This window comes from Pseudochaenichthys georgianus, chromosome 6, assembly GCF_902827115.2.
Source record: "Pseudochaenichthys georgianus chromosome 6, fPseGeo1.2, whole genome shotgun sequence".
Classification (NCBI taxonomy): domain Eukaryota; kingdom Metazoa; phylum Chordata; class Actinopteri; order Perciformes; family Channichthyidae; genus Pseudochaenichthys; species Pseudochaenichthys georgianus.
Window position 1 is genome coordinate 45,308,085 of NC_047508.1, and position 12,440 is coordinate 45,320,524.

Sequence of the window (12,440 nt, forward strand, 5' to 3'; positions counted from 1 at the left end):
TGTAAGGAGACTCACAAAAGCCGCGTTCACACTGCGGTACTTTTCCCACAAAGGTTCATGCGAACTTAGTTCATGCGAACCTCTTTAGTTCTCATGAACTAAGTACAGATCGCGTTCACACCAGAATAAGTCCCTGGGGGTGAATTAGGCAAATGAAGCCGCTGACGTCACTTCTTCTTCTTCTGCTTTGGGTTTCCTGGCAGGCCGCAAATCACTTCACGGCGTATACTGTCGCCCAAATTCCCCGCCGGAAGTCCCGGAGCTGGGGACTGGCAGCTTCTACTGAAGCCTTCCGAGTAAATCGCCAGAACGCCTACCCTCCTCATCTCCACCGCTCCCATGTTTTATTTTGTTTTGCCATAAGTTAGTCTCTCTGCGTTTCTGCGCTGGGCTAATGCTAATGCTAATAATGCTAATGCGAGGATAATAAAATGGCGGCTTCCACAAAACTTTTTGGGAGTTTTACGGGCGTGGTTTGCAATCCGCCCCAGCCAATCAGTAATATAGCTCTTTTCTCACAAAAGAGCCGCTCGAAAGTCCCTGCTCTCTAGCAGGGACTTTCGAGCGGGTAAAAGGTTCGCATGAACTACTTTAGTACCGGCTCTTTTTGGTGTGAACGCGATCATGAACTAAGTTCGCATAACCTTTGTGGGAAAATTACGCAGTGTGACCGCGGCTAAAGGTGTCAGAAAAAGACAACCCTCTCGCTTTCCTCTTTATCCAAATCTCTAAAAACGGAGGAACAACGGAGGCTGATCCAGATTTGCTGCGGTCATGCACATTACAAAAATGTCCCAACCTATAGTCCCCTATAAGAAAACGTTGCTATCGAGAAACAATGCGTGACGTGTTTTGGAAGTAATATGGTCTGTATTTTCATTAGCAAGGCATCGACTAACACTCAGAGCTAAACTGTGGCTGGAGAGAGTGTGTGAAAAAGTAGGAAATAAAAAAGGAACTTCACCTCGTGGTAAACCTGAGAGAGAAAGAGCATTTGAGTTCCTCCATACTGTTTCAGTAAATATAATCCTTGACTTGGTTTGGAACATAATATGGCGTTTAATCACGGCAGCATTTAGCTGAGTTTCTGCCGTCTCCTCACTCCTCACTACCGGGTCGCCGGTTCAAGTCCCCGAACAAACTTAAAGTATGGAGTGGAATGCTACTTGGAGAGGTCCCAGTTCACCTCCTGGGCCCTGCCGTGGTGCCCTTTAGCAAGGCACCGGACAACCCCCCCCACTCCCATTGCTCCCCGGGCGCTGTACAATAGCTGCCCACTGCTCCTAGTACTAGGATGGGGTTAAAGCAGAGAACAAATGTCACTGTGTGCTCTGCATGTGTGACCATTACGGCCCGTCCACACGGCGGCGTGTGTTGAAGCTTTGAATGGAGTGACGGCACGCTTTGCCGAACTGCATTGTGGTTCCGTCGCTTCGCTTTGCTCGCTTCAAAAGTTCAGAAAAGTTCAACTTGTCAAGCTTCAAAGGAAGCGGAAGATTCATGTGATTGGTTGTTGGTCGCGCTCCAGACACGCCCACCGGCAAGCTTCAACGCACGCTGCCGTGTGCACGTACCGTTAAAGAGGGTTTCATCCCTCCAAATTCAAATTCTTCTATTTAAAGCTACGGACCATGAATCAGCACTTTTGTAACAGGGCTGGAATAGAGTGTATGAGGCATGGCTACAATAAGGTGTTCTGTTTGGTATTTGGAGCAAAACACTTCAGAGACATTTTGGATAGATATGGCCTATAACATATTGTTCAAAACATAGCATAATAGGTGACTGGTAGCAGGCAGGGATCACAGGCTACGATTAAATATATTGTGATGCATTAGGCTTTTCAAACAATGTAAGTGAAAGCATTGCGACATGCAGAGTCCGTTTAATGAGTCCATAGGCTTTTACTGTGACAGAACAAAAGGTGGATGTGTTGTTTATGGGCCACAGCGTTACAGCAGGACATTCAATTCAACTGTAAAATGATCTATCTATGTTTAACACATTACGGATAGTATTTCACTTTTAAAGCAAACAGTGAACTTAGTGTCAGCTTTTACATACAGTATGCATACCGTATTCTCTACTACATGTTGTTAAACTTCGTTTTTTTTGGTACCCATTTTGTCCCCAGAGAGACATGTCTGCTGCCAGCTGTCTGCTGACTGAAGATCAGTTTCTGTGCTCCATCTGTCTGGATGTTGTTCACTGATCCAGTCAGCACACCATGTGGACACAACTTCTGTAAAGCCTGCATCTCTCAACACTGGGACAGAAATGTCCCGAGTCAGTGTCCCATACTGCAAAGAGGTGTTCAACATAAAGCCTGAGCTGCGGGTCAACACGTTCATCTCTGAGATGGCTGCTCAGTTCAGACGGTCAGCTCAACAGAAAGCCAGCAGGCAGCAGCTCAGAGCAACACGTGTTCAAACCAGGAGAAGTTCCCTGTGACGCCTGCACTGGAACCAGACTGAAGGCCCTGAAGTCCTGCCTGGTGTGGTCTGGAGTCCTACGGTGAGACTCACCTGGAGCCTCACCTGACAAGAGCAGGCCTGAAGAAACATCAGCTGATCGACCCTGAGGAGAACCTGGAAGGAAGGATGTGTGTGAAGCACGATAAACTGCTGGAGCTGTTCTGTAAGACCGACCAGGGTGTGTGTCTGCATGCTCTGCAACCTATTCAGAGCACAAGACACATGATGTTGTTCCTCTGAAAGAAGGATATGAAGGAAAGAAGGCTGAGCTGGGGAAGACAGAGGGCTGAAACTCAGCAGATGATCCAGAAGAGACGACTGAAGATCCAGGAGGATAAATCGCTCAGTGGAGCTCAGTAGGAAGGAGAGCAGACAGAGAGATAGCAGATGGTGTTCAGGTCTTCACCGCTCTGAAGGAGTCTGTTGAGAGAAGCCAGGCCGAGCTCAATGGACACCATCAAAGAGAAGCAGAGAGAGACAGAGGAACAGGCTGAAGGCTTCATCAAAGAGCTGGAACAGGAAGTCCTCTGAGCTGAAGAAGAGAAGCTCTGAGGTGGAGCAGCTCTCACGCTCTGAAGACCAGCTCCACCTCCTCCAAAGCTTCACGTCCCTGAACGCTGCTCCCCCCACCAAGAAATGGACAGAAGTCAGGGTCCGTCCACCTTCATATGAGGGGGACTGTGGGGAGAGCTTTGACTCAGCTGGAGAGACGCTCAGGAACAGATGAAAGAAGCTGCTCGAGGTGGAGCTGAAGAGGGTCCAGCAGTCTGAGGTGGAGGGTGAAGAGGGGTCCAGCAGTCTGAGGTGGAGCTGAAGAGGGTCCAGCAGTCTGAGGTGGAGCCTGAAGAGGGTCCAGCAGTCTGAGGTGGAGGTGACTCTTGATCCTGATACAGCACATCCTGACCTCATCCTGTCTGATGATGGAAAACAAGTGAAAGATGGTGATGTGAGGAAGAAGCTCCCAAACAATCCAGAGAGATTTGATACTTATGCTTGTGTCTTAGCAAAGCAGAGTTTCTCTTCAGGAAGATTTTATTACGAGGTTCAGGTTAAAGGGGAAGACTGACTGGGATCTAGAGTGGCCAGAGAGTCGATCAAGAGGAAAGGGGAATCATCCCAGCGTCTCCTCAGAAAGGTTACTGGGTGATAGGGTTGAGGAATGAAAATGAGTACAAAAGCTTTTGCTGGTCCTCCAGTCCGTCTCTCTCTGAAGTCTCAGCCTCAGAAGGTGGGGTGTTTGTGGATTATGAGGAGGGTCTGGTCTCCTTTATGATGTTGATGCTGCAGCTCTGATCTACTCCTTCACTGGCTGCTGCTTCAAAGAGAAACTCTACCCATACTTTAGTCCTTGTTACAACAATGGTGGTGAAAAACTCTGCCCCTCTGATCATCTCTCCTGTCAATCACACCGAGTAGAAACAACCCTTTGATTTTCTACAGAAAAATTCACTATCACTAAATGTAATGTATTCAACGGGGAAGTACAGTGTAAACATTGTTATTTTTTCAGAATCTGATCAGAGATGTTTTACCTTGATGATACAAATAAACTGATGAATACTGATGAGTATGTTCTAATGTAATCTACTTTAATCTACGGATTGCACTACCTGCTGCCATGACTCACAATGATCAGAAAACTATTTACTAAAAAATAAATATTTGCCACTTCTTACAATTTCTGGGTGAAAATGTTTATATTTTATAAAGTTGTGTGTTTCATACGAGCTTACATAACTAATGGAAGTCATGCACTCCTTTTTCATTAGTAAAATACTGTGTATATACATGTTTCTTTTTAAATGATTTTTTAATTATTATTACATGTTACTTGTTAGATGCTTTTATCCAAAGCGACATACATACTCAATACTGTGGACAATGTCATTTTTCTGACATGTTTTAAAAGGGTAGATTCAGGATTCATGCTTTAATTACAGTATATTGGTACAACATGTATTGACAGTTACTTGTGTTGAGTCTATTTTTATATAACATTACAAGGTTGATTCTTATTATTACATGATAGGCTTGTTGTGCTCATGAGATGTTGCTATGACTATGGAATAAATAGACACGATCACCAATCCCAGGTTCTGGTGGGTTGGATACGAAACGAAGGGAAAAGTCTTAGAAGAAAGTTTAGCTGCATTTAGAAATGTTGCAAAGACCAGGTGCAGACAAAGAGTTATTGAGACCAGGAGATCGCCCTGACCTTGAACAGTTGCCAAATTGTTTTTACGTTTCGGTTTCCGTACAGAGATATATTAAAGGTGGGGTAGGTAAGTTTGAGAAACCGGCTCGAGATACACTTTTTGTTATATTCCCGATAGCAATGAATATCTGAAGTGCTTTGACAAAAAATCCATAAAAAAAAGTCATCTGTGGAAGCCGTAGTGCTGTAAAAAGCACGACCAGTCATCTGAGCCGGCCCAGCTAAAGTAACTGGATGGCCTACCTGCCTGTCAGCCTTCCATCTGGGCACACACTTATCTGGTGCCCTCATTGGTCATGTGCGCGTTCGTGTGTGTTGGAGGAGGGGCTCTGTGAGGAAGTGGCAGATTTTTTCGGCTGTGTATTTTCAAATTCTAGCGATCTCGAGCTGGTTTCTCCAAAATTACCTACCCCACCTTTAAGTACACTTAATGCTGCACATCTCTGTATGAGAACAATATAGAGCTTTTTGAACATTAAAGCATTTCACTTTTTCCAAGGATTTTTCATCGTTCACATTTTTTCTCAGAATGTATATTTTTCCAAGAATTTCACTTAAAGTTTCACTTTTTTTTCTCAGAATTAGAAATGTTCTGAGAAAGTGAACTTTTTAAGAATATGTATTTTTTCAGAATTAGACTTTTTTCAGAATGTGAAAATGTACCTTTCTTTCAATAATTAAATTTCTCTTAAAATTTCTATTTTTTCTCAACATTTCTCTTTTTCTGAGAATTTGATATTTTTCTAAAATTGTGAACTTTTTAAAGAATATGTATTTTTTCAGAATCACGCTTTTTTCAAGGATGTGTATTTTTTCTAAAAAGTTCAAATGTTTTCCTCCAATTTTCACTTTTTCTAAGGATTCGATTTATTTCTCAGAATTTCACTTTTTTATCAAAATGTCACCTTTTTCATTAGCAAGCAGTGCTAATACTCAGAGCGAACCTGTACTGGAGACAGTATGTGTAAAGAAGAACTCACCTTGTGGTAAACCTGAGAGAGAAAAAGAGTTTGAGCTCCATACTGTTTCAGAAACAATCCTTGATGTGGTTGGGAACATGATATGGCGTTTAATGACGGCAGCATTTAGCTGAGTATCCAACCCAGTCTCACAAAAAAACGTGTAATAACTACGTTGGTCCACAACTTGGGACGTAGTATTTCTACAAAAAACGCCTCTGAAATTGTAAGATCCCTACGTTTTTTTTCACCATTCATTCCAATGGCTGGCGTCTGTCAGGTGATCTTCACATTTCTCCCAGCAGTCATGCGGCTGCATTAGCCATCTTTGCCATCCACAGTTTCAGCTGCACTGACACCCCCTGTCAATGGAAGAAGCCAAAGGCAGCTAAACGTACGCATTCAGTGGAGGAGCTATTTCCTCCAACCAATAACTCATTCAACCTGCTGACAAGAGAGCCCACCTCCGAAGATCGTGACTGGCTGAGGGACAGACTCGGGGGCAGGTTCTCAGGAATGTCTTGGCTTCTCTCCCCCGAGCCAGAAGAGGAACACTACAGCTTGGAAACACTTACTGTTCCTGAAATTATCAAATCTGTTGGGCATCAGGGACCTGAGGCAATTGTGGCAAGCATGGCATAGTCTGAGGAGCAACAGAGGGCAATTCAGGCGGCTACACTGGTCAGCGAACCAACCCACACTGGCATTTGTTCAGGAAAGGAAGGTTGACTGGCAGCAACGTTGGAGCTGTCCTGAGGTCAAAGCGTGTGACTGCTTCCCTTAGTGCCAGGGTGCTAGGGCAACAACAGGCCCTTGATGGTGTTGTGTCTGTACAGTGGGGGACTATGAATGAATGTGAGGGCGTCAGGGCATTCACCACTGCAACCCAGATGCAGGTCCATGAGTCAGGTTTGTGGCTCTCCCAATCAGGAGTGCTGGGGGCATCTCCAGATGGTCTGGTAGGGTCTTCCGCTGTGCTGGAGGTAAAGTGTCCCTACGGAGCCAGGGAAATGACATTTAGTGAAGCATTGCAAATCAAGGGCTTCTGTGTCAGTAAGGAGGGAGAAACATTCAGCCTGCGTGAGGAGCATCCTTACTGGCACCAAGTGCAAGGTCAGCTTCACCTCACTGCAAGAGAGACATGCTACTTTGTGGTCTGGACTACGAAAGACAGTGTCATCATTCCGATAGCCCGAGATGACACTTGGCAGCCCTAACCTGTTGGCTCTCGAGGACTTCTTCAAGGCCCACATGCGTCCAAAGCTGGCACGGCCGGAATAATCACCTTTGTCACTGTTTCTGAAAAAGACAGAAAAACAAAAAGGCATATTAATGTACTTGTTCTGAGTTCAGAGAGCACTGCTGTTACAATTAAATATTTTTTTTATAGAAAACTCATCTTCAGGATGTTGTGGTTCCCCTTTGAAGATCTTTCTTGTAGCTGCTGCGATCCTTGTTTGAGTCGTTCATATGTTCGACGAAAAAGATCATCCATCCATCTTCTCCCGCTTATCCGTGGTCGGGTCACGGAGGTAGCAGTTCCAGCAGAGAGCCCCAAACGTTCCTTTCCCCTCATCAACCAGCTCTGACTGGGGGGTCCCAAGGCGCTCCCAGGCCAGCGAAGAGATATAATCCCTCCACCTGGTCCTAGGTCTACCCCTCGGTCTCCTCCCAGCTGGACGTGCCTGGAATACCTCCCTAGGGAGGCGCCCAGGTGGCATCCTAACTAGGTGCCCGAACCACCTCAACTGGCTTCTTTCGACGCGAAGGAGGAGCGGCTCAACTCCGAGTCCCTCCCTGATGACCGAACTTCTCACCTTATCTCTAAGGGAGACGCCAGCCACCCGGCGGAGGAAACCCATCTCGAAAATGATCATAAATCAATCATTTTCAAATATAGTACTTTTAAGAAATTGTGAATCGTTTTAATTTACATTTACTCACCTTTGCAATGTTGTGGTGTTAGGAGTGTTAGGTTTCTGACTACAGAGAATAACATATTTACAAAATTATATTTCTTAATAAAAAAAGGCAGTCCGTGCAGAAAACTATTGTGGTTTCTTGATTCAAGCCTGCCTCTGAATCCCAAACCACAAACCATTCTTTGGAGGAACGTTTCTGATAGAGAAAGACAGAAAACAAACATGACACGAGAGGCCAGACTTCAAGGTAAAAGACAGTTTAAAGATTTATATGTGCAGATATTATCAGCACATCTGAGTCAAATTAACACGTGTATTAAGCAGAACCTAAATAAAAGAAATAAAATGCACCCAGTTTTAAAGACATTGTTTGAGTTTAATGATGAACTCAAAATGTAAAACAAATACATTTTTATATAGCGCTTTTCTACAACTCAAAGACGCTTTACAGTATGAGGGAGGGTAGACAAACAGGGACAGGCAAACAAATAATATAGTAAATAAAATAAACAGAAAAGTCAGTCAAGAGGAAGTTGATTGAGAGGGGGGGGGCTTACAGAGTTGAAAATATGTGTATGAAACATGACAGTGACATCATCTAATACACACACACACGCATTTTTATGGGTGACCCTCCCATTGATTGATGTCAGACATCTCATTTAGTTTTTCTACACCTCACATTCTCCAAAACCACACGCCCCTTCAAAAGAAAAGCCCTATAGATGTAATGCTACTTGAACGTATACTACTACATACTTTTATGAGAGGACGTTGGAAGTTCACTAGTGCGCAACATACCTGCACCAGTTTATCTGCGCAGGGCCTCAGGTGAGATGGAATGAACTTTAGGATCCTAATTCATTTCAACGTCATCTTCAATGCGAACCACAAAACCAACATCAGCCGTTAGCTGTTAGCCCTCAGAGCTCACAGCTCCTCGTATCTGTTCAGAAACTAGACAGAAGTACAAACCACAGACTGTCTGTGTCATGGAGAATACAGTCGCTGGTTTATTCATGTCTGTAGGCCGTTGTTGTGAGTGTGGACGGTCGGAGCATATACTGCGTTAGCTTAGCTGAGCTCCATTCAGAAAACACGCATTTTAAAGGGTTTCTCTACCGTCTGTCTGCAAGACTTGTCAAAGCATTAATTCATGGTTGTACTAACCGGTATCAGTATGTTGTTACTTCAGCATCATTTAGAAACGTGTATTACAATTAAATCACGGTCAAATATGTTCATTGTGTTGGAGTTGCCAGCGATTCTCTCTCTAGTTTAGCATACTCAGCCCGGTTGTTGGCCCGGAAAGAACCTCGATTTTGGAGAGCCATAAAACTGTGAAAAAGTGGAAACGCAACCAAAAACGGGCGGGGCACGACACGCTTAAACATGACAGTGACATCATCTAATCCAGTGCTTCTCAAAGTGTGGTCCGCGGACCACTGGTGGTCCGTGAGCGCCCCCCTAGTGGTCCGTGAGTATATTGGTAAAATTTCACATTTGAAATAAATAAATAACTTTAAGTTTCCGCACTCTCGTGGGAATATCTCCGCTATGGAGCGAGCTTAAGTTTCATTTTCGATTGCACGATATAGCCCCGCGCAACACCTTAATCACACATGTGGCCACTTGTTTGTACCATTTTCAGGCGATTTGTAAAAAACGATGTGTTTTTGGATATTTGTGGAGTTAGGTGGTCCGCGAGTATTTTTATTTTAAAGTGGTCCTTGGTATGAAAAAGTGAGACACACACCACACACACACACACACACACCACACACACACACACACACACACACACACACACACCACACACACACACACCACACACACACACACACACACACACACACACACACACACACACACACACACACACCACACACACACACACACACACACACACACACACACACACACACACACACACACTGTACTGTATACATCACTTCAGGGGACATTACATTGACTTACATGCATTTCCTGGAGACTTACCCTAACCCTAACCAAGTCTTCACCCTAAAATGAATGATTCACATTTCCCCTCATGGGGACCTCCATTTTGTCCCCATTAGGGAGGCGAATTCCCACACGTGACTATGTAAACAGATTTAGGTCCCCACAAGTATAGTAATGCTACACACACACGTTTCTATGGTGAACCTCCCATTGATTGATGTCAGACATCTCATTTAGTTTTTCTACACCTCAACTCTCCAAAACCACACACCCCTTCAAAAGAAAAGCCCTATAGATGTAATGCTACTTGAACTGATACTACTACGTACATCTGATTTAACTCCCACTTTCAGCTAACCATTCAACTATTAAATTATTCAGCTATTTCAGGACATCGAGGCTATACATTTTTTGTTTATACCTTTTTTAAAACATTTTCTTTTGAATATTAAGCTTCTTCACTATTTTTCCTACTCTCAGTTTAACATTTCACTTTCAAGTTTCCAACAAAGTCATTGTATTTGAGCTGGAACAATTTTGATTCAAATCATTTCACTTTTCTGCATTCTCCGCTAAGTTCAGCAACACACTGACTGTAGCTAAAAGCAGCTACCATCCAGCTAATACCACATTCAGCCTTTTCTGCTAAATTCAGCCAAAATCTACAGCATTTTCAGCAGGAAATGCATTTCCTAGTTTCATTTGCTCTGCTGAGGCAGCTGGAGGTGGAGATGTGTTCCAGAGAGGACAGGGGGCAGCCGGTTGACTTTATAATGGCCAGTGCTGAGGGTGCGGATGGAGGAGCAGTCGGGGCCTATTTTCACTCTCTGAGGACGGTCTGTTAGGAAATTGTTTACTCAGGCGCATACGATGGGGGGGGGGGGGATAGGCTTGACAGTTTTCCACTAGTATGTCGGGTATGATGGTGTTAAAAGCTGAGCTAAAATCGACAAACAGCATCCTGATATAGTTGCCTGGGCCTTCTAGGTGGCTCACAGCCGTATGAAGGACCGTGGCGATGGCACATCCGTGGATCTGTAGGCTCTGTAGGCGAACTGATGAGGGTCGAGGGAGGGTGGGAGGCTGGCTTTTTGATGTAGTCGGCTATCAGTCTTTCCAAACATTTCATAACAGCCGATGTTAGGGCTATGGGCCTGTAGTCGTTGAGCTCTCTGACTGGTGTCTTTTTGGGGGCAGGAATGATGTTAGCCGTCTTCAGACAGGATGGAATAGGGACAGGTTGAATGTCCTGGTCGGGACCCCTGAAGCTGGTCAGCAGGTGTGTGTGTGTGTGTGTGTGTGTGTGTATAGAGCGATGCGTTGGTGAACGTGGTTAATCAGCAGGGGAACACGGCGCTGCACGAGGCGGTGCGAGGGGGGCAGCAGGCGCTGGTGGAGCTGCTGCTGAGGGGGGGGGGGGCGCCGGGCCTCAGGAACAAGAGGCACAGGACAGCGCTGGAATGCGCCTACGAGCTGGGAGGCAAGGTGATGATACACACACACACACACACACACACACTGTAGGGACATTAAAACTACTTTTTCTGGTCTTTTTTGAAGATTCTTCTGGTATTTTCCGACTTTAATTACAAATGTTTTCAGCACTTTTCTGCTATTATTAAGCTCGTTGTAATTCCTTTTCTTTAAGATCATCACATGTTTGTTTTTTTCCTGTGTGCATTATTCAAAAGTTATATGAAATTTGTTCACATAATTTCACATGTTTTTTTCACATATTTAAACTTTATCGTACAATTTCCGAACTGTTTCAATATTTATGCTACTTTTTAGTCAAATGCCGAAAATTGTTTTTTACCTTTAATAAAATACACTCTAGGCTAGCTTATTTTATATATCTAAAATTCCAAACTTATTTTCAATCAAGCTGAAGACTTTTCTGTTTGCCTTTTTATTAAATCAAATATAACTATTGTATGATTTATATCTTATACCTGTCTTATTACTTCTTACTTGGTTTCTATTGACATTTTCTTTTTTTGATAATATGAGGTTATTAAAAGTCAGACAATAGAATGTTTGTCAGTCCGAAACACAAGGTTAATAACTTTAATATGATATAAAATAGAGAAAACGTCATAACAAAACATATTGGTAATTAATTTTCAGCCCTTGTAAAGATGTTTGTAACTTTCATCTAACTTTTTTTAACATCTTCCTCCTTCAGAACACGGAGATCCTGAGAGCTCTGCAGCAAGCGTCCGGACTTTCTCCCGACGCTGAGCCAATCAAACTCCTCTCTGTGCCCAAAGGCGCTCTGGGTAATTCATATCAGCATTGTTTTAATAACGTTGTTCACGTCCAAAAGAAAATAACTTTCATTTTAAGCTTTGCCACCAAAATGCTTACAACATACTGAATGTCTGATTTATTTACAGCTTGTTAATAGAAGTATTTGAAGTGTCTCTCCGTACATTTGTAGCCAAACTGTTTCATTTAAGTCTGTTATTATTATTATTTAGGATTAATTTCTCGTTGTCTCTGCAGCTCATTCCTTCGTGCAGCGTCTGCGGCTTCATGATCACGCAAATGGCCGGAGACAGAAACTAGCTCAGTCCATCAGCAGGTAGCTCTAAAAGATCAGCTCTCTGATAATCCAAATATAAGATTGAGTTTGAGTCATTTTAATATCTGTGCTTTGATTCAGGATGAATCAGATGAGAAAGGATCGTCCAGGTGTTCACCGAACCTCAACCCGAGTACATTTGAGTTTATTTTAACTGTTATAATCCCTCACTACATGCCACCACCAAAATGACTGGTTTCACGGGTAAAACATAACAACTGGAATGCATGGTATAGAGCGGTGCAGTGACGCGTCCTAAAACCCTGCAGGAAGCTGCTGGTCCCCTCGACAAAAAGCAACGGGATTTCTCCATAGGATTTGGAA

At 43.7% G+C, this 12,440-nt stretch overlaps 1 protein-coding gene and 1 long non-coding RNA gene across 2 annotated transcripts in view; both read left to right on the forward strand.

Moving 5' to 3' along the window:
- Positions 1 to 2,764, forward strand: part of ankrd27 (ankyrin repeat domain 27 (VPS9 domain)) — a 55,695-nt gene extending 52,931 nt beyond the window's left edge. Inside the window, 3 exon segments of the mRNA XM_071203421.1 lie at positions 2,218 to 2,378; positions 2,486 to 2,652; positions 2,721 to 2,764. Coding sequence (XP_071059522.1) covers positions 2,218 to 2,378; positions 2,486 to 2,652; positions 2,721 to 2,764 — 372 coding nt within the window.
- Positions 2,765 to 10,952: 8,188 nt separating this feature from the next.
- Positions 10,953 to 12,209, forward strand: LOC117448386 (uncharacterized). The gene is made up of 4 exons (XR_004552324.2): positions 10,953 to 11,017; positions 11,718 to 11,811; positions 12,038 to 12,116; positions 12,198 to 12,209. It is a non-coding gene; the product is annotated as an uncharacterized lncRNA (long non-coding RNA).
- The last annotated feature ends 231 nt before the right edge of the window (positions 12,210 to 12,440 follow it).